Below are 21,434 nucleotides of genomic sequence, written 5' to 3'. Positions count from 1 at the left end.
TTACTACTAAATAATGTTCATAAAGTTCACACGATGCAGTGGACCGGCTAGAACGACAGCTGCAGTAGGGCTACCTCCTCCAACCCCCATGCCACTCCATCAGCCCCGAGAACCAGCAGATGGCACGGCCCGGATGCCACTAATCTATCACCCTATCGTGCCCAAAATAGCAACCATGGCCGGACAGGGTTACGAACGTCACATCGTTATTTAACGCCAGCTCTTCCCGTAATTAAAGCTAAATGAAGCATTAGGCAGGTTGTGTTTCGAGAGTTCCTTAATGGTTAACAAACGAAATTCAACATTTGAATTGGCATGCGTAAGCTGTCTTCATAATGTTGTAAAGGTTATCACAAGGATCAACACTTCCACAACACCAGCACCAAAAGTTTACTCTCGTGTGGTGATGCCAAGTTAGGAGGAGTCATGATGCAGCACACTGGTGGGGATTGCCATTTTCTTGTCCCTGAGGGCAAAACCTTGACAGTGATGGACGTGACCAAATGATTCAAAACCACCAAAACTTCAGACATTTCACCTCTTCACCAAAACCCGGCTGCTATTTTATATTTTCGTGGTGCGATTCAGGTCAATACTGCCCTTCCAGCGTGTTGTGCCGCAAGTTGATAGTGCAGGATGGTTCCAAGTAGCTGTTGAAACTTCTTCCTTCCCAGCCAAAGGTGTTCAACCCATTGTTCATTAAATAGGTGTCACGCTCCCCCGACCCTAAGAACCACCACCTCGCCCTCGCCGTTGCCAACGACTTCACTTTCGATGGAACAATGACTCAGTCATCCGCGAGATTCCAGCCACAGCGCACCTCTCCCAACCTCATACAGGCGTCGCCAGACGTCAAGCTGAATTGATTCCCTCTCACTCTCCCGAACAATACCTGTTAGGTGACAGAGAAAACAGGCAGTTCTCTTAGCGTGACGCACGGACAGCAAAGCCTGCAGCTTGTCTCAATCTTCCCGTCACCTGTTATCCACGACAGTGGCCGACAATATCGGTAGGGTTAATTATACCGACTGTGATAACGATAAAAAATACCAGGGGGAAGGATGAATAACAGCGACTGTCACAACAGAAATAGAAGCACCGACGGCAAACGGTGGACGCCGGCGACGCAATAACGCTTGCCTACATTTGCTTTATAAACATACGCAGAGTAGGTAGGAAGGCATAGTGCCAACAACCATGCTAATACATCCATGGATGTCAAGAAAGAAGGTGTACCCATTATACCCACACACACACACACACACACACACACACACACACACACACTTGCTAATAACCTCACTTGAAAGCAGAGAAACATTCACTATACTAAACACCACAAGGACGTGACAATGACCTTGCCGGAATACCTTCCTATTCGCCCCGACTCTAACCTTACGTGCATTTCATCAAACCATAATGAGGACATGGGAATCGGTACGTTCAGCACGAGCTCTTCATATACATTAGAGAGCTGGCGACTCTATACCGATGCGGCAGTTGCTACTGCGAAACATAAACATACTCTCACTTCCCGATGATGGAGTGCGACCCGTCTCGCCTGAAGTAGAGCGGAAATCGTGCTTATCTACAGGCGAAGCGTGATTTTGAGTCATCCCCCTCACTGTGTATGTATGTATGCGCTTGTGTCATCATAATAATCCCACGGTAGATGTGTCCCTGTAGTTAACTCTTAAGTGGGTTCATTCATACCTCACCAAATAATCAACCTACAAGGTCGTGGGATTGAGAGGGATATTGCTCTAGAAGGTGTTCACTGACGACCAATTGTTTCTACACTACCATCGCTCTGGGGTCATTCCTAGGCTACTGCAACCCATTACTAGGCTACTGCAACCCATTACTATGCTACAACTGTTGCAGAATCATCACCGTCGCAGTCCAACCATCATCCCAAAAAGAAATATTGTACGACTAACAAATAACCTTGAGTTATATAAACGTTATGGTCATCTCGAGAGGGTCTGTCGCCAACCATATTTAAAAGACAGTCGACTTCGAGCAAACGAACCACAGAGAAATATGGACGCTAGAGTGACATGTAAAGCAAACCTAAATCATGTTTCCTTATTTCAAATATCTTAAAAGATTTTTTCTTTTACTTCTACAGTTAAGAGACAACATTCACTGGATCCCAACCACATCAAACTCATCTTCAGGGTATAATAATAATATATTGGGGCATTGTTCCCAGGGAATACTCGTACTCCCTTATACATCTCATTCCACACCCGGAACTAAGATGCCACTGGGTGTGTCAACAAGCAAGAGCCTTGTGGCTACGCTAATGAACCACGCGCAGCCCACAACGACCTCTGCTGGAATTTGCCTTGTCGATGACAATGGTATTAACTTGTACGCAGCGTCAACAGCGTAGCCTACACTGCAACGATACAAACACAAAACCCAGTTCGAGTCCCTCTCCGCTTCAGCCTTCACCCCCATCTTAATAAGACTGACATTTCAATCAAAAATGACTTCCACTCCTAACATTTACTTCAGCCATATTGATAACATAAAAACAATCCCGACTTGATCCCTGGCCAGATGATATCTCAAGGTCCCAGGAGCGGTAATGTGAGGCATGGTTGGGTCCTTGATCCGCGGCTTGTCGGGTCCTTGAGCGACATTGCCGGCGCCCTAAACCACACTCAACCACGGCACCCGCAATTACCTCCTTAAACCCGACTCTTGACCTGACCTTCCAGACACAGGCGACGAGACTTGAAAAGGAGAGGAGGTAAATACGCGACAACGCCGCCTTCACCCTCTGAGCCTAACAGTAAAATCCCACAGCACGGCGGTGTATACGATCCTTATCGCCTCGTCTTGGACCCAACCCTCAGGGTTGTGTACACAGCAGAAGGTAATGGATGCCATAATAAACAAAGGTCGCACCGTCATGGGCGTGGGGTCATATAAACGCTAAATGAACATCTTACAAAGGGTCGACATTTATCGACCTTTCCTGAAATCAGTCTACCATTTGACGCACAGAGGTCGTGAACAGAAGAGATATGAGATATATAGCAACAGATAGCGACTGTAAGACAAAACTTACAAAGCTTGGCTTGGCTAACTCAGGGTCCTGTGATACGGATAAAATCCTAAAGGACCAGAAATCAACCTGGGAGAACCAGGTGCATATATGATAACGATAAACGGGGGGGGGGGGGGGGGGGGAATAGACAAAAAAAATGCTAAACCCATCAAGATCTCCGTCATTGGCACAACAAAGAAGCCATTTCTTCCCCCGTCTCTCTGTTGGCATGGTGGCGGCGGGAACCAACACGTCCCAACGTATTAACACTCTCGTTCCGACAATGGGACTTCCCACTGGATCCCTGATGCTATCTAGGGGGGATCCAATTTCCCTCTCTACGTTGGGCCAGGTCTTTACATTCTTAAACGTATTACTGAGATCTCGACTCAGCATTGCTCCTGCTCAAATTCAGATTCGCAAATTTTGTACGACCTAATACGTATCAAACAATGATAATGATACAAAGCCTAATACTATGTCTCATTGCTACAGCGGATTACCATGATGATGAACATTAAATGGCACGTGAATGAAGTGCTGAAAACTCCCTCCTTCCTAATACTCAGGGACTGGCGAAGTTGGTTCATTTCTCTTAACACTATATATGATAAAACCTCCTCTCAGGTTTCCTAAATGATCGTTCAACTTAAAAGAGGAATCCAACCATACGAGTCGGCCAAGTATCACGCCCGTGTCTCAAAACACCACAGAGCGAATGACCTGGTTACATATAATTAACATTATCGCAAAATGTTGCAGATACTGCACCATCAGCAATAACAGCAATGCACTCAATGTTCCTTGGACTTAAGAGGCATTTGAACTCCAGCACGTCCCTTCTGCATGAAGGTACGACCATCGAAGCAGGATGGGGTCACCTTCTGTACCAAAAGGTCGTAGTACCACCGTGATCGAGGGGGTAATGCAGATATCGCAACTCAAACACCGACTGTGAAGCATCCGACAGTCAGTGTGGGTGAAGGGGAGAGTGAGGCTGGTATGATGATGGAGCAATCTAAGCACATTATCTAAGGGACACTGATGGCAGTGCTGAAGAGGGACGGGGTGATGGGTGTCCAGAAGCGGTGGTTAGAGGGCTGAGTCTGGTGGCGGTGTTGGTGGGGGAGGGGCGCGCAAAAATGTGGCATAGTGATTATGAAGATGGGTTGTGTGGCCAGTGTGAGGGGTGGTGTCGTGAAGGTGATGACTGGAGTGGTGGTGGTGGTGGAAAAGGGAGGTGACGATGAAGTGGGCTGGCGGTTATCAAGGGAGGTGGGAAGGAGTGTCGTGGTGGATGAGTTGGTGAAATGAGGTGGGAGGCAGAATGGTGGTGAAAGAAGACATGGAGGGAGTGTGGTGGTGGTGGTGGTAGAGAGGGACGTGGGAGTGTGTTGCATGGGGGTGTGGGGGATAACAGTGGTGCAGAGTATCGGCTCGTGCAGCAGGAGACGACCACCAGCAGCTGGTGGTGTGAGGGAGACGGAGGATGGGTGGTGTGAACACTCAAGCAGCCAAGCCCCTCCCTCCCTCACACACACACACACACACACACACACACACACACACACACACACACACATCCAATCTCCAGCATATGCTTCTCCATCACTAAGATTCATGTACGTCATCCCCACCCCTCCATCCTTACCTTCCCCCCACCACACCACACGTACCTCCATCTACCAACGCGAACACCCACCCACGTCGCCCACGACACCAAACCCAACCATACGCTTCCCATTCCCACCGTTAGCCCCCTGCTCGTTGTCGTAAACGAAACGTCACTGACTTACACTGTCCAACCCCACGTATGGAAGTACAATTTAACCATTCGGTTTCGCAGAATTACTATAAAGTCTCCGTGCAATTACCGTAAAAGTTTCTTTCTTGTCTAAATTTGGAAATAATTTCCAACAGCACGAACACCCAACGGGGAATTTCCCCATAAAACGTACCGACACGCAAATCAAGTAACTAAGAACCTTTCATGTCACCCATGTAGTATTCTGCTATCTAACCAATTGATCAATAAAATGAAAATCCTATGCTACATAATTACAGAGTTCGCCCTAATAGCCCGGCATGGCTTGGGGAGGGATGGAGGAGTGTGTGTGTGTGTGTGTGTGTGTGTGTGGAGACAAGGGACGGTGTCAGTGACGGAGCTCTGGTTGACCTCTGGGAGACGCCCGTCAAGGTCATGACACGATGGTCATCGCCTCGGCTGTAGGTTGGCCCCACTGGCTACCGTTTCCAACTGCCCATGGAAAAAAAAAAATCTTACGTGCATGTTAAAGATAAAAACCAAAACAAGAATCTTACACATGTGTGTGTGTGTGTGTGTGTGTGTGTGTGGAGGAACTGTACCAACATGAAATACTATATGCTGGTAGCCACATGGAAAACGAAACACGAAGATCCGAGAGCTGTTGTATGTTAATCTGGTATACAGAGGTAATAATTCTCTCTGTATCCTTGAAGATGTAAATACTCACTAGAGCGCTCGGATCTCTGCTTCATATTTTTCATGTGGCTAAAACTATATTCACGAATCACCTGTTTTTTGTGTGATTTATTTGTATGGAATACGATGTTCAGACCTTCCCCTCTCTTTTTGGATGCGTCTCGTCAACTTGCAACCTCTCATATCCCCGCTGTCTCCATTTACTTACTACTCTGTTATCTCTATGCCATTCTGCCATCTCTGTGCCTTGTCTATATCACATCCATCCACATGGCTTCCTGCTGTACCCATATCCCCTCCACACAACCACCTTCTCTGATCCCATTCCACCCACCACTCCAACTCCCTCCACCCGGGCCCACCCATCCTCCCTCTGTGGCGATCCCTCAGGTCACTGACCTATCATAACCTCTCACGACGAGTCTGACAAGTCTTCAAGCCAGGAAGTAAAATGACAACCACCGGCCCTCAGCCTCATGCTAATCCTGACAAGGCTCCTGTGCTATCCTAAATCATCGTAACTACACAGTGTCATCTGGGAATACCAGAGGCATACTAAATCATCGTAACTACGCAGTATATCTCATCAAATACCAAAGGTATGTTCAACCATCGTAACTTCAACGGATAACTAGAGAGTAACACAAGCAAAATGAGAGTACAGTATGGCTGTAGAAGAATCCATGTATGCGAAACCATCGTATTGCAAAGGTTTATTAAACAATCGTATCTATGTAATATAATTACAAAAATAACATGTTGAACAATTCTAACTATATAACTACAGTATAACACATGTGTTAAACCATCGAATCTTTACATAACTACATTCAAAAAGATGTATGCTAAACCAACGTATGTTCACAACATAACTATAGAACAGTAAAGGAATGTCAGAGTCCTGGCCACAGAAGAATGTAAAGACTCACACAAGCGTACTCGTAAATACATCAGCAGACACACCTAACGCTATTTTGGGAGCTTCTATTACATTAGAACGTCAACAGTGGTAAACCACCAGACCACAATGGCCTTAAAACACCACTTTCTTATCCCAGGAATTATCCTTCAAGCACCACTTCCTTATCCCAGGAATAGCCACATACATACATACAGGCCTAAGCTGTAATATATGCAGTGGCAACACCCGACGTATGGGAAGGACGGGCTGACGGAGGCACTAGGCTACTAAGAGGTCTAACATGTTGGGCCTATATAACATGGTCATATTAATGATGATTGTCCAGACCCTACCCTGTCAATGATGACTGTCCAGACCCTACCCTGCCAATGATGATTATCCTGACCCTACCCTGTCAATGATGATTATCCTGACCCTACCCTGTCAATGATGATTATCCTGACCCTACCCTGTCAATGATGATTATCCTGACCCTACCCTGTCAATGATGATTGTCCAGACCCTACCCTGTCAATGATGATTATCCTGACCCTACCCTGTCAATGATGACTGTCCAGACCCTACCCTGTCAATGATGACTGTCCAGACCCTACCCTGCCAATGATGACTGTCCAGACCCTACCCTGTCAATGATGACTGTCCTGACCCTACCCTGTCAATGATGACTGTCCTGACCCTACCTTGTTAGACGCCGAAAAAAAGTGCTTTTCTATTCAAAACAGGCGACCCTTGACCTTCGTACTCTAAGCTAAGTTCATGAACTACGTGTTGTACAGTTTGCCGTACTTCTGCTAATGTTTGGCTGGTTGCCATTTAGGTCGTTTATCCACCCATTTTCACTCCAAGCCAATATTCAGATGATTCAATATCTGTGATTTCTGAAACCTGACTGTGAGAACGTTGTCCTTTTCCTGTATCGGATTACCTCGTAGGTCCGGCAACGCAACAGGTGTAACAGCAACACGGAATCCCTACAAGTCCACTATAAAAAAAAAAAAAACCTGCTATAAAAAGAAAAAGCAGTCCATGACCTAACAAAGCTCTCGTAAATGCATCAGTTCACACCTTCCATTCAGATATTCAAGGTACATCAGAAAATCTACAATTAGTGTGAAGAAACCAGTTAGATGTTTTTTTCTTTACCTCAAGGACATAAAACGGGATGTCTCCTGTCATCTGAGTATACAACATGCAGACACTAAGTAAGAAGCAGACAAACTAATCTGGAGTGCAAAAGTATTTTAGAATCTAAATCTGAGGAACGTTAATTTCGTTTATGTAATTACATGAAAACCACACGTATATATACATTTATTTTTTTAAATAAATAGAAAAATAAAAAAATATATAATTATTACAAGAACCTAAATCATACGAGAAGGATACATAATCTTTAATATTACCTAAAGTCTATTTATCAATTATTGTCTACCTAGCCCAAGACCAATTTACTAGGTAGATTCCTAGTTTTACACAGGTACTTTAAGTTCGTGCTGCACGAGACTGCGCTACTTCCAGTAGGTCGGAAATGTAGAGGAAGCCTTTTGGGAGTAGTTCTTCTACAAAACCGACTCCCAAAGATACAGCCTGTCCGAAGGTGACTTTTGCTGTGCAGCAGCAGGAGTCATTGTGATCAATGCAAATCCCAAAGTTTGTTGCGCTACCTAGCTGAAGAGAAACGGCGTGCCTTGTATATATATATATATATATATATATATATATATATATATATATATATATATATATATATATATATATATATGGGGCCTGGTTGTGAATAGGGTGCTGTAGTTTCGATGCACTGCTCATGACTGCTATAGAATGGATGTGAGCCAATGTGGCCTTTCTTCGTCTCTTCCCGGCGCTATCTCGCTAACACGAGAACAAGTGATAAAGTATGAAAAAAGTATATATATATATATATATATATATATATATATATATATATATATATATATATATATATATATATATATATATATATATGTGTGTGTGTGTGTGTGTGTGTGTGTGTGTGTGTGTGTGTGTGAAATCATTCGTGACCTACAACTTCAACAGGCTAGCTGCAAGTATGAGAGACAGCTCTGACTAACAGTTGAGAAACTGCAGGGCTCACAGCTCACAGGATATCAACATGGCGTGCCTGATCAGCCAAGCTGAAGTGGGTACGCGGGCCTCAGTGAGGGCCTTGGCCTCATATAGCTCGACTTATCAGGGTAAGCAGTCAGTCACTGAAATACACCATACATAAAAAGTGCAGTGAAGCAACTGAAAACATGGGCATAGCTTTGGGTCGATGGCTGCTAGCATAACATGCATACTAACGCTCGCTCTTTACCACACCACCACCTTACATAGAGAGATCCGCAACGTGAGTCGAGATGCTGAACATCCTAACTTCCATACATCTGAACACTGTTCTATAAATGGATGTGAACTTAAGACAATAACAGACTGCAGATTACTGAACACTATACTCAACTCCCCATAATGGGTTTAAATCGGGGGCACACGGTACCTATGAAAGTTCTTATTGTGCAAAAACACGCTAGCCTTCTCTGCTTTCTGAGGCTCGTCTGTCAAAGATGTTAAAAAGCAATTTCAGTCAATCTATAGCTTGGGGTCTATCGTTCGTCAGTCTTCCAAGGCACTTTCTTTCTATATCCCGTAATGTACCACCTGCCTTTACATCCTTTATTTTGGTGCCCTGGTCATTTTGCCGACTAGTCTGCCTCTGTGGATCAAATGTTTGTTTGCCGACTGGTTCATATTTCTGACATTATTCTCCCTTACGCCACCACTGCATTGCTGAGGTAGGCTAGCGTCAGCGAGTCAAGGGACAGCCCCTCAGTTGGATGTACGGCAAGGACGACTAACCTGATTACCTAGAGACCTTTCACGAACCCATGGGATACAGTGAAGCTAAAACAGATCTTACAGCCCATCAAAACTGATATCTAAATGAAAATCTGTATGACAATAATTCTATCTTCTCGAGAAAGGTCGGTAAAATCAATTACTAAAATGGTAATAACAGAAAATAAACAAGTCAGAAAATATAATGATCCACAGGTGCCCACTTAATACTATGGAAGATAACCAATGCCCGAAATTAACGTACCACCTTCGATCCAGTGTGAAAAATGAAGTTGTGAAAAGGATAACAAATCAATAGTAGAAATACGTACACATATACCTTATAAATGGTGTACAAAAAGGGAAAAAGTAACAAAATTATCATCACATACCTTGGGGAGTGGTCGGTGAAGCCACCATCGAGGAGGCGTACCTTCGCGAAGAGCACCTGGTTGACAAAGGGCACGTGTTGCAGCTCCTCCACCCTCACGTCAACCTGGAAGCGGTATTTCTTCTTGCGCACCATCAACCCGTTCATCTTGACGGGTTAGGCTCGCACAAAGGGCGACACTATCTGTATCAAACACTATCAGGGGACACTTACACACTCGTCTTCACCGCTGCCCGTTAGGCAGCAGCAATAAGCACCCTGTCCTCTCCCACACTAATGTTACTTGCACAGCTGGTATGAATTACCGCACCAGTGTAATCACCAGCTGAAAATATCGAAGTTCGTTGCTGCCACTGTACACAATCATTTTAAAATATTAATATCTTTTATTGCTATTTATCGCTAGGTTGATATATAGCATTAAACTTCATTCGAGGTTGATACCATCATGTCGCATATATCACTCTGGTAAGAGGCGCTGCAAGTTCCCATTTTTCTACAACTTTTGTTTTTTAAAAATCTTCAGCAAAAATCCGGAGCCCTGAAATGAAGAGAGGAAGGAATTAAGCTAAAATAGCTCTAAGTCTTGAACAGCTAACTAGAAATATCCAGAGCAGCAAATGTGGTAAGGTACATCAGCAGCTAAGCTATGAGAAATGATAAGTTACATAGATGATGTAACCAGAGATTATGAATGTAAAGTATGTTTTGATGTTATTGGAACATGTTTTCTTCCCCCATTAACTCAGACTATGGGGAAGATTTTTTCATATTCAATAATTCTCAATAATGTCACCCCTCTTATATACATTGCATTTCACAATCTTGTCAGCTCCTTTCTGCTTAATATCTTAAACATCCAATTTCACACTCAAATTCTTCATCTCGCATAATACTACTCTAAATACCTTTTCAGCAACACTTCTTGTGTCTTCGATGTTTATGTGAATATCATTTTTATTGCCTTATTCAATAATCCTAGCTACTACGTCATTCTTAACATTCCCGTCTGTGTACCCTTATATATATATATATATATATATATATATAAATATATATATATATATATATATATATATATATATATATATATATATATATATATAAACGAACAAAGTGCATATGAATAGCTAGGATCGAATCCGGGACCCCCGTGCAACAGGCGGGAGTGCTACCGTTAGGATATGATCGCCCCCTAATAGGGAAATGACTAATCGAATACTATGTACTCGAATACCCTTCGTCTCACGTTGGTGAGCAACGGGGTCTACACCGGTCTTTTCCCATCAGGCTCACACAGCCAGCAGGTAGCATTTTACCGAACCTAACTCTACAACGCGGAGGTATATGAATACGAACAAAGTTCATATGAACGCGAACCTTCATAGAACATACAAACCTCCAATAGCCAGGATCGAACCTAGCGGTAGCGCTCCCGCCTGTTGCACAGGGGTTGCGGATTCGCTCCTGGCTGTTGGAGGTTTGTATGATATATATATATATATATATATATATATATATATATATATATATATATATATATATATATATATATATATATATATATTAGTTTATTTTTTCCACAGAACATACCAAATGATTTCCATGCACTAATACCTGCCTTGACGCTGAAAGACTGACCTTTGCTATCAAATCTATAATGATTTTCTTACATAATCTCTGAGACTTCAGCATTTTCACTAAGCTGAAGCTACATTTCTTTAGTTCGCAGCGCAGCCCTATTCCTCAACTCAAACCTGAACTTTAGGACTTCAGTTTGTTGTTTTTATTTTTCTTCTCCATTTTCTATTAATCATTATCTCTTCTCTACATTCACTTTCTGCCTTTTTTTCTAGTTATTCTTGCCACTTTGCATATACATTCTGGATCTTCCTCTTTTGGATATTCACATAGCTTCCATAGCAATGCCAGTCACATGTTAACATTAATTTCCAGTTCTGTTCAGGCTTGTCTTCGCCTTGCCTGAATCGTTAAATTTTATTTGGTATTCATTTTTTATATATTTCTCATTTGTCATCAAATAAAAAAAATTCTGATAATCTCACTTAGGTTCATCTAATACTTAGCTTCGGGGACTCAAGTCTACCGCTAGAGCCCAATATGAGACCAAGCACAGATATCAACATAACTTTCCATGAGTTGACCCATAATATAACTAAAATTTGCCTGCATTTACATAACAGTCTAGAACACTGCACATTGATACTATTTTCCTGTGATGTTCTTGAAATTTCCAGGGTGTTATTCTTCTTCCTTCTTTTCTGTTCCTCCAGAGGAGAATCATATTCGAATGCACACAGTACTGGCCATTTTACCATCTTTTAGAAGCATGATACACCACTCCCATCTGCACTTCTAACATAAGTATGTAATTCTAAATATACCCAATAATTTTCTTTATTTAGTCACTGTGGCCAGTTTAAGTTTCTGCATATCATCTGACTCTTGCTATTTCACTTAGCATGTAAAATGATATCAGTACAGTACACAACATAATTCAAATCTGGAGACTATAACTGGTCTGGAAAGTATCATCATAAGTCTTCCTCAGTGTAAAGAATTTTCAAACTTGTCTAATGTACTTACAAAATGTTAGAAAAATTTTCAGCTGCTAATAGCCCAAAATTTACATATATGATCCTACCTTATTATTTATCATCATTATTATCATGATGGGTCATACATCTAGTCAGCAGTCTGAGACCAACCTTCCCTGCTGCCTGTCCAATTGGATAGTCTGTTTGAGGCCATACCCCGTAGGCCTACGTACCAAAACCTGGTTGGTCAGGTATACTTCTAGATACTTGTCCAGTGAGTTTTTTCTAATCTCTCCACTAGGTGGTTCATAATGTGCCTAATATCGGCAGGCACAAAGGTAACCAGTTTTGGGCCCTAGATATTTTCACTTATTTCTCTAACACTGTATTTATGGCACCTTTAAATTCTAGTGGCATTACTTTGCAAAGTCTTCCATGCAATCATGTCAGGCTGGAATGACTTCTCATGTGTTCAATAAGGATCATGCCTTCCAATGTGAACAATAACATGTCTCTTCCATCTGCATGTCTGAGTGATTTCAGTCACTAAAGTAGTTCTGATTCTGACAATCACTGCATGCTTTGAACAGCTTCAAAGATTTACCTGCTTTGAAACATGATTCTTGCAAACAACAGCATTCTCTTCTTGACAGTTTGTTTTACCACATGTATTCATGAGACCTGTTTTTGTCATCTTGAAGTTTGCAAAATCCAACCAATCATTAATAGATGCAGCGGTTGTTCTTACATACTTGCTGAGGGTAAGGCCTAGTTGTCTACACTGTACTATGTTTGACCAAGTGTCATATATACAATACTCTTCAGAGTGTACTTTCTTTAATTTCTTTAAGTGAAATAAGCTCAACTGGCATATAAAACATGACTAAATTAAGCACAGCAAAAATCCAACTAACCTCAAATGGGACTACCTACAGCATAATCATCAGAGATATCTCATATCCAATTCTCATGTAATTTTTTCATAACTATCACCTCATGAAATACATGTAACCTTTCTTGAAAATATCTGAAAGTAAAGATTTAATTAATGACAAATATACATCTATCCTTTTAAAAAAGAACTAATATACACATATCCTTCTAAAAAGGACATGCAAAACTTTCAAACTGGGCATCAGGTCTTGTAATATATTTTGTGCCTCTAATGTATTAATAAACAAAGAGGTGTCCCATACTTCTCTGTTCACATCTTCATTATGAAACATTATCAACTACCATATATGATATTTTTGCTTACTGCTTTGATATTGAAAAAATATCATGAATAAACCAGTCACTGAAATAAGAATCAATGCAAGTCAGTACATGGGTAATGCTGATAAATCATTTCTGTGGCAGAAACATGACTGACATTTGTTTACAAAAAAATACAATTTTTTACACAAAAAATATAATTTCATTCAGACTTTGATAAAATATGGTCCACAATCAGTCTCGAACTGCCTTACATTTGTGTTCTTATATCTGCTGCAATATATCAATAGTATAAATAATACCAGTTTCTACTATGCCTTTATACACAAAGATTACTTACTGCATTTCAGAGTTTCATTAATGTATCTCTCTGTTCATATTCTAAACACATTTTCAGATGATGCTCCACAAAACGGCAAGCAACAAGATGAAACAGCAAGTGTGACTACAGCACATGATTCAAGTGCTCACTCTGCATCTAATCTAAAATTTAGCCTTCTCATTATTCTTACTGTATGATCATATTGCACTAAAGTAAGAGAGGTAGAACACCACATTCAAAGAAGGCTTCTGAAAATGAGTAAGCAGTTCACATTAAACAAAATATAAACATCAGAAAATTATCTCTAAGCATGAGGACATTACGTATATGATGATTGCTATGAGACCAGTGTTTTGTACAAAAACATTTGGAAATATGCATTTTGATTTCTAAGAACTAAAGAATCTTAAATAATCAATGTACACACTGAATATTTGATGTGGTGCAATCGCTTAATATATACTTTTCATTATTTGTACATTTTTCATTGTAATCGCTTAATATATACTTTTCATTATCTGTACATTTTCATTGTAAATACCATATTTCCCCTATTTTCTATAAGGTATACTGAATACATACAGCACTGCATCTTGCATTTGCAGACTATGTTGTTATTTAATTTAGACATAATGCAAAAGGAAAAAACATTGAGTTTTCAATGTGATCATTTTTTTATGATAATTAGTGAATATCTGCATACTTGATGTTATATTTCAATTAATTTGAACTTCAAAGCAGATGACCTGAAACTGCCATTCTAATTAAGGAGTTTTGTTATATCAACTGGAGTTTGACGATGGTTAATGCATTTTCATCAAAAAAAGGACGAATTCCTTAGCAGATGGCACTTCGTAGTTATTATGGTAAGGAACATTTAATATGCTGAAAAAATACTGCAATGCTCTTCCACTACCTTTTCACTGAAAACATAAGATGATTAAGTCGAACCTATTTCCAAACTGTTTTGCAGTTATTATGCCATATCAAGAGGGTTTTAAAGCCTGCCAAATGATTTGTTCTAGAGTACCTTACGTTATCCTAAATGTTAATTAAGAAGTTCTTAAAGCCTGAACCAGAGGATTTTAACTCCCTAAAGATTTACATTAAGTCTCTGAATATATCTATTCTAAATGCAAGGCCAAACTTTGATAGAATGACTACCAACATCAAATGTATGTTACTACACCTTTGTTCAAGTTGTGACTAAAACAAAGTTACAGTTCTTGTCAATAACTTGTATGCAATAAAGAATTACTCTATTTTCATCATCTTTAATGTAGCAACTGTGATGCTGTAATTCTTCTAGATTTCTAGTCTATCCAAACTAAACATAATCTGGTGTTGAATGGCCAATTTTTAGAGTTCAAATACCCTGAGTCATCTCTCAGAATCATAATCTATTCTAGCCAGAAGCAGGCCACATAAAATACAAGGGCTATGCAATCACACTCTGGCCATCAGAAATGAGGCTACACAACTAACGTCTGGTCATGCAACCATGACTGTGTAAATTCCTTGAAATGGAGCAATTAGAGAAGAAATTGTTATGAGCGCTGCTGCAAGAGTTTGTCATGGTTGGTGCTGATCCAGATTCTTGAATTCACACCAGTTAAACATTACATAAAAATGACAATTTTTGCAAAAGGACAATTACACAACAATTTGTGAAATATGTGTGCTTATTTTTCATGTAATAACACTGCCTTATGGAGGTCAGGATTAGGATAACATTAATAATTACTTGTCAAACATGCCTCAGATAATGGACTAAATTTCAGTGGATCACTGGAATGCTGATTTTGAAAGCTGAGTTTCAGGACTATAATTTGGATTTGAAAATTTCTTCAAAAATTATTGTCTTGTCAATATTACTACTAAACTTTGGAGAATGGATTTCCTGCCCATTCAATTATGGAGAACACATTAAATTATGAAAAAATCAATAATTTTTTGAAAATTTCCACACCAAAACAGCACAGACTTTTCCAACTTCACTTTTTTTTTATAATAAAGCGACAGATAGTGCCTCTTACAGGTTAAATTGCCATTATTCTTAACTCTTTCTGAACACTCAGTTCATTTTACTATGTATAACAATACAAATCATAAAACTAACAACATTCAGCATGCAACAACTGGTAAAGTTCTTCCTGAAAGTGGCCAGTAGAGTCCTTTATACCCTCACTCTCTACCACTTTACATTTAGACAGACTTCAAATGGTACATACGATTAATGGACATAACACACCTTACTGAAGCATTCTGTATGGGAATGATCATTCACATTTGCAGACAAAATCTTCATAAGTATTACATGCATGCCAGAGTTTACCAGTTCAACACACCACTGTCTAAGAATACATGAAGCTTGTCAATCTACCCCTTAACTGTGATAGGGAGGGAACCACATCATCATCCCCAGACTCAGATATTAGTTAATCAAGGCTGACCAAAGTGTATTGTAGAATCCTCAACGTACTGACATGCACAAAAATATTTTCAACCACACTTGGTGTTCATGTTTCTGGCCCATGTCTTGCTTCATATACAAACGAAAATTCTGGCAATTACCTGTATGACATCATGAAGCTATTGACTAAATATTATGTAAATGACTGAAGACTAGTCCAGCAGCCAGAAAGTCCTCTTACGTAAAATATCACAATCAATTAACTCTTAATTTAAACATCTTTGTAAAATGGTAAAGAACCTAATATTTCCAAGCAATCTTTATTTCCACAAAGATTATGCTGGTTCAGAATGTCAATCAATGGGAGGACTACACCCTCAACTTTTTTCAAATTTTTGTTCCATTTAGTATTAAATCACCTATGTGTCTGTTCAACCCCTCCCCATATACTTCTGAGAAGAGACTGACATCCTTTATGCTGAGAAGCAAAGAAAGTGGCTTTATCTTTAATACATCACAAAATAAAGTTCCAGTATCAGAATTTGCCCTACGATACTAAAGAGACAATAATCACCAATAAGCACTTCATAAAATAATAGAACCTATAGAATCATCAAGCATGTTTAGCACAAATCTAAATTTCTTTTTTTGTCTCATAAAAGTACACAAACAAGACAAAATATTGCAACAGAAGATTACATAATGAAGCCCATCAATGCTGATACATCACCTTAAAGGCACTGATAGTTTCCAGGATCAATTAGCTTACGTACATAGTATCTTATAACAGTCTGGAGGTCTTCTGCCTCCCACAGCTCAGCCTGGGGCCAACTAACATCAAAAAAAGTCAACATATATCTCATCAAGGAAAAAGCAAGATATGTGATTGGTACTCAAACTTTCTTACTGTACGTAGAACAATGGCTGCTTCTTGTGGGTCCCTATTTCTGCTCATCTACATGGCTGGTTCTTAAAAGCTTTATTATTCAAATTACAAACAATTGTAACGAGTGATTATTCTGCATTATGGTTAACAGCTACTGGTTTGACTCCTGCATTAGGCCAGCAACAACAAAATATTTTCAAATTTGTATACAATCTTGTAAACTACAATACATTACAAAGTTGGATTATGCATACAGAGCAGTTACTTTACATATTTATTCTATTCCTTTGTCATCAATTCTAACCTAATCTAACCTTAGTTCTCCTGAAATTTATTTATGGACTTTTGTAACTGTAAATATGTCAACCAAAGCACACCTTCTGGTAAGGTGGGTAGAAAAGCAGTTGGGAACTGCAATGCTGAATAACTAAGAACAAGTCATGTTGCCACTGCTGAAAAGATTAATTATACCAATGCAAACCAGCTATCAAGGAAACACTGCAGTTTCATTTCTGCTCCAAGCTGACTGTCAAGGCAGAAAAGCTTCCAAAATCATAACATAAAGAATTAACAACAATCTACAAATGAAGACATTCAGTACACATAAAACTACAAATGGTAATTAACATAACTGACACAAACCTACAGTATATGAATGGATAGAATAGGCAAGGAACAGTTACATGACCATACTGTCACTGAAAGGATAAAAATGAAGCCCTTCATGAATGACAGGATGCAGCAGTAGTTAAGAGTGAATGCTGTGCCAATGCTTCATGTAAGGGAGCATGAAAAGAGCTTTGACAAGAGCGGATGGGTACGCTGATGGTGAAAGACTGAGTTAAGGTACATGAATAATGTACCGGATATTTAGCATTCCGGAATGTATGATTACATATTTATATTTATGGGAGGGGAGCTTCTTATCCATTGAAAACCACCTCTTATTTCTGTATTCCTTCCATAGGATTTTGAATTTCCCAATGCTACTCGCATTTACTTTATCTCTGCTTACACTGTTCCATGCATGCATTAATCTGTTGCTGAGAAATGCATCCTCACATCCCTCCTAACACTTCTCAGTGAAGCTTTCCTGTACATCTTGTTGCAGACTCTCCTTTGACTTCAGAGAACTGTTCTAATCTAATATCATAGCTGCTTCCTAAGGATCTACATGAAGTCATCATGCCTTCCCTCATCCTCCTTTATTCTTATGTGGTATATCAAAGGTATGGCTCATTTGTGTTGAGTGCTCCCTGATAAGGGCTAAGAAAAATGCTAGATAAGAAGTTACAACAATTTTTGCATTGCCATAAAACAACTTCACATATAAGAACATAAGAACGTGGACTCCACAAAAGGCCTGCTGGCCCATACTAGACGGGTCAGTCCTACAACCACCCCCACAGAGCTCACATACCTATCTAACATATTATTAAAACAATTTCAAGGTTTCAGTCCCAACCACTGCATCTGGCAAGCTATTTCAGAGATCTACCACCCTATTGCTAAATCACTGCTTCCCCCACATCCAGTCTGAACCTAAATTTTTCTATCTTGAAGCCATCATTGTGAGTTCTAACCTGGCTAGCTACCCTTAGAGCATTGCCAATTTCCCCCTTATTCAGACCTGTCATCCATTTGTACACCTGCATCATATCCCACTTTCTGTGATAGAGTCAAGCACTGAAAAAATGTAGAAGAGGGTTGTCTACATACAAACCATCCACAAGAGAATTGAGGATGTGTTATGAGCAGGAAGTAGTTACTATAATCCAAGCTACTTTCGTTTTCCTGAATATACTATCAATCAGCTTATTTTTTCATTTTTCTACACAGGTTGATAATACTTATGCCACTTATAACTTCACTGTATTACCTGAGCTAAAGTAAAAAGAATTCAGAGATCACACACTCATGCCAAGCTATCACTAATTTACACATTTAGTTTCAACAGTAAAAACAGATAGATATTTCATGTTCATAAGCTGTTCATAAATGGATCACATATATATTCCTAACTTTGAGATGATTATGAAATCCCGAATGTGTGTGTGTGTGTGTGTGTGTGTGTGTTGTGCAATTCTGAAACTGAACGATCGTTCAAAACTTGTGATCTGACCAGGTGCCAGGTACGTAACCATAAGTGATGTATGTTATGTGACTGTACTCTTAGTGTCAAGGTTTCAGGAGCTAAAGAATCACTGCAATTTCTTCCTTACCACATCTAATGTAACGCTAGCTACCAATAACCTAACCATGTTGAATATCCTTCTAGCCATTTCTAACCTGAATTATACTAGAACAAGCTATACATCAAGAAAAATGAAACCTGGTATACATTTTTTTTAGCATTAAACAGCATAAGACGGTACCAGAGGGCCAGCAACCCACTGCAGCTGAGCGAGCCCCTGCAATTCTATCAATGACCTTCGCCACATGCATCATTTTGAAAGTAACTAAGAGCATATCATGATGACCATTATTTCAAAATGACATTAAACATAACCATCTTATTCAATTCCCTACAGCTTCATTAAGCAGTATTATTAACACTCACACAAGAACAACTACCACACAAAATGATTCCTTACTCTATCTTTACTAAAACCAATTAAGTAAAACTACAACCATGAATATGAAAGCATAAACCACCTTACATTGTTATCACAGGATTGCCTCTACGATTAATGCAGCTACGAGTTATGTCCACAGCAAAGCAAAAACATGATAAACCAGCAGCAGCAGCAGTGAATAATGTGACATTTAATACCCAACATATTGCTTACACGGTTAAGAAAAACAATGAAAGGAAAAGCAACTGCAACACCATACCAGCTAATGTTATATAAATCCCTAACACATAATAACGTGTGGTATTTCCATAACATTTTTGTATAAATTTAATGGGCAGTAAGGAGTCAACTACCACTTTTATATTCAAGCCGCCTTCAATTACCACCGTACATCACTTAAAACGGTACAACACACACCAGATTTTGCTCAGTACACATACTGTGGTTCCAGGATGACATATGGACGGGATTTATCAGCTTACCTGGAATTCTGATCACATGTTCAGTTCCAGTGGGCTTGCTGGGGCACCACAACAACCTCACGACACCCTCGTCACTGCCAAACTGACAGGGAAGCAAAATAAAGGACAATCCTACACTCAGTGTCAACTCCCTCGCAATTGGTAGCTGTAACTAAGGAACACCAATGAAAGAAGGGCTTATATAATCCATACGGTGAATGAAACCTTCTCCTATTGGTTCGTTTAGAGTAAGGAGCCAATCGTGGTGGAGGACTGAAATCGTGGCTCGGCTGAGACCGCGAGCAACCTGAACTGCTAACTTCTACTGCTCCTGCACGATGTACAATAATTCCTGACAAAATCATTAGAATTTGTATTTTAAATGTCAATATCATGAATTGATTGAGGAATTATGCATCATTATTTCTTAATGAATCTTAGTCTTACTTAACACGTATAGTTCAAAATGATTATGGTGTATATCATATCTAAATCCTTCATACATTACTCCCAGTCAAAAACTATTTTACTACTATCGACAAATCAAATTTTGCTCAAGGAATATGTTCTTCATAATTGATCCCATTTGTGAGTGTGTGTAATTGAATACTTGTAATTATCTGTTTTTACTTACAGAAAACGAGCTAATAATCATGTTGTTCTGTCCCTCAAACACATAGTTTATCACTGGTTCAGCCATGTCTTGAACATAAAATTTCTCCCTCACGTTACATTCTCACTTCATGAATTCCAGCTGGAAATTGTATGATACTTCAGGAAAATCCTTACAATTTTGTCATAGTTTCCTTTTCAAGTGTCCATTTATGTTATCTATATTCCTCTCCCAGACAGTATGAAAAATATAATCTTAACCAACCAATTGATTGATGAACCTTGCATATATGTACAATGTATTTACTGATGTTTGTCTGTGTATGTATATTGTACATATCTATGTGTTTACACACACACACACACACACACACACACACACCAGCTTATGCCAGGTAACCACCCATACATCAACCAGCTAGGACTGGCTGTGGGCCAACTACCGCGTCCAGTTTTGGAACCCAGGTGGGCCTGGGCGTGAATCATAGTCAGTACCGCTAACTGGTGTGTGTGTGTGTGTGTGTGTGTGTGTGTGTGTGTGTGTGGACAAATAAATCCAAGACCTACATAAGGAAAAAGTTGCCAGCCAGGGATAAGACGGAGGCCGTGATGTGTGGATATATTCGCAGTATACATCATGATAAACATGTTATGTGAAGGAACATGTGTCAGCCATCTACACCCAGCGCCACCACTC

The 21,434-nt window shown here is 39.9% G+C and overlaps 1 protein-coding gene across 1 annotated transcript in view; it reads right to left on the bottom strand.

Annotated features, from left to right (window-relative positions):
- The window catches only part of LOC139746795 (uncharacterized), a 251,551-nt gene extending 231,251 nt beyond the window's left edge, over positions 1-20,300 (bottom strand). The window contains exons 1-2 of the mRNA XM_071658345.1: positions 20,147-20,300; positions 9,696-10,235 (exon numbers count right to left, since the gene is read on the bottom strand). Coding sequence (XP_071514446.1) covers positions 9,696-9,841 — 146 coding nt within the window. The 5' untranslated portion in view covers positions 9,842-10,235; positions 20,147-20,300. The remainder of the gene's footprint in view (positions 1-9,695; positions 10,236-20,146) is intronic.
- Between the last annotated feature and the right edge of the window lie 1,134 nt (positions 20,301-21,434).

Source organism: Panulirus ornatus, chromosome 66 (assembly GCF_036320965.1).
Source record: "Panulirus ornatus isolate Po-2019 chromosome 66, ASM3632096v1, whole genome shotgun sequence".
Lineage (NCBI taxonomy): Eukaryota > Metazoa > Arthropoda > Malacostraca > Decapoda > Palinuridae > Panulirus > Panulirus ornatus.
This window is presented reverse-complemented; position numbering and strand designations above follow the sequence as displayed.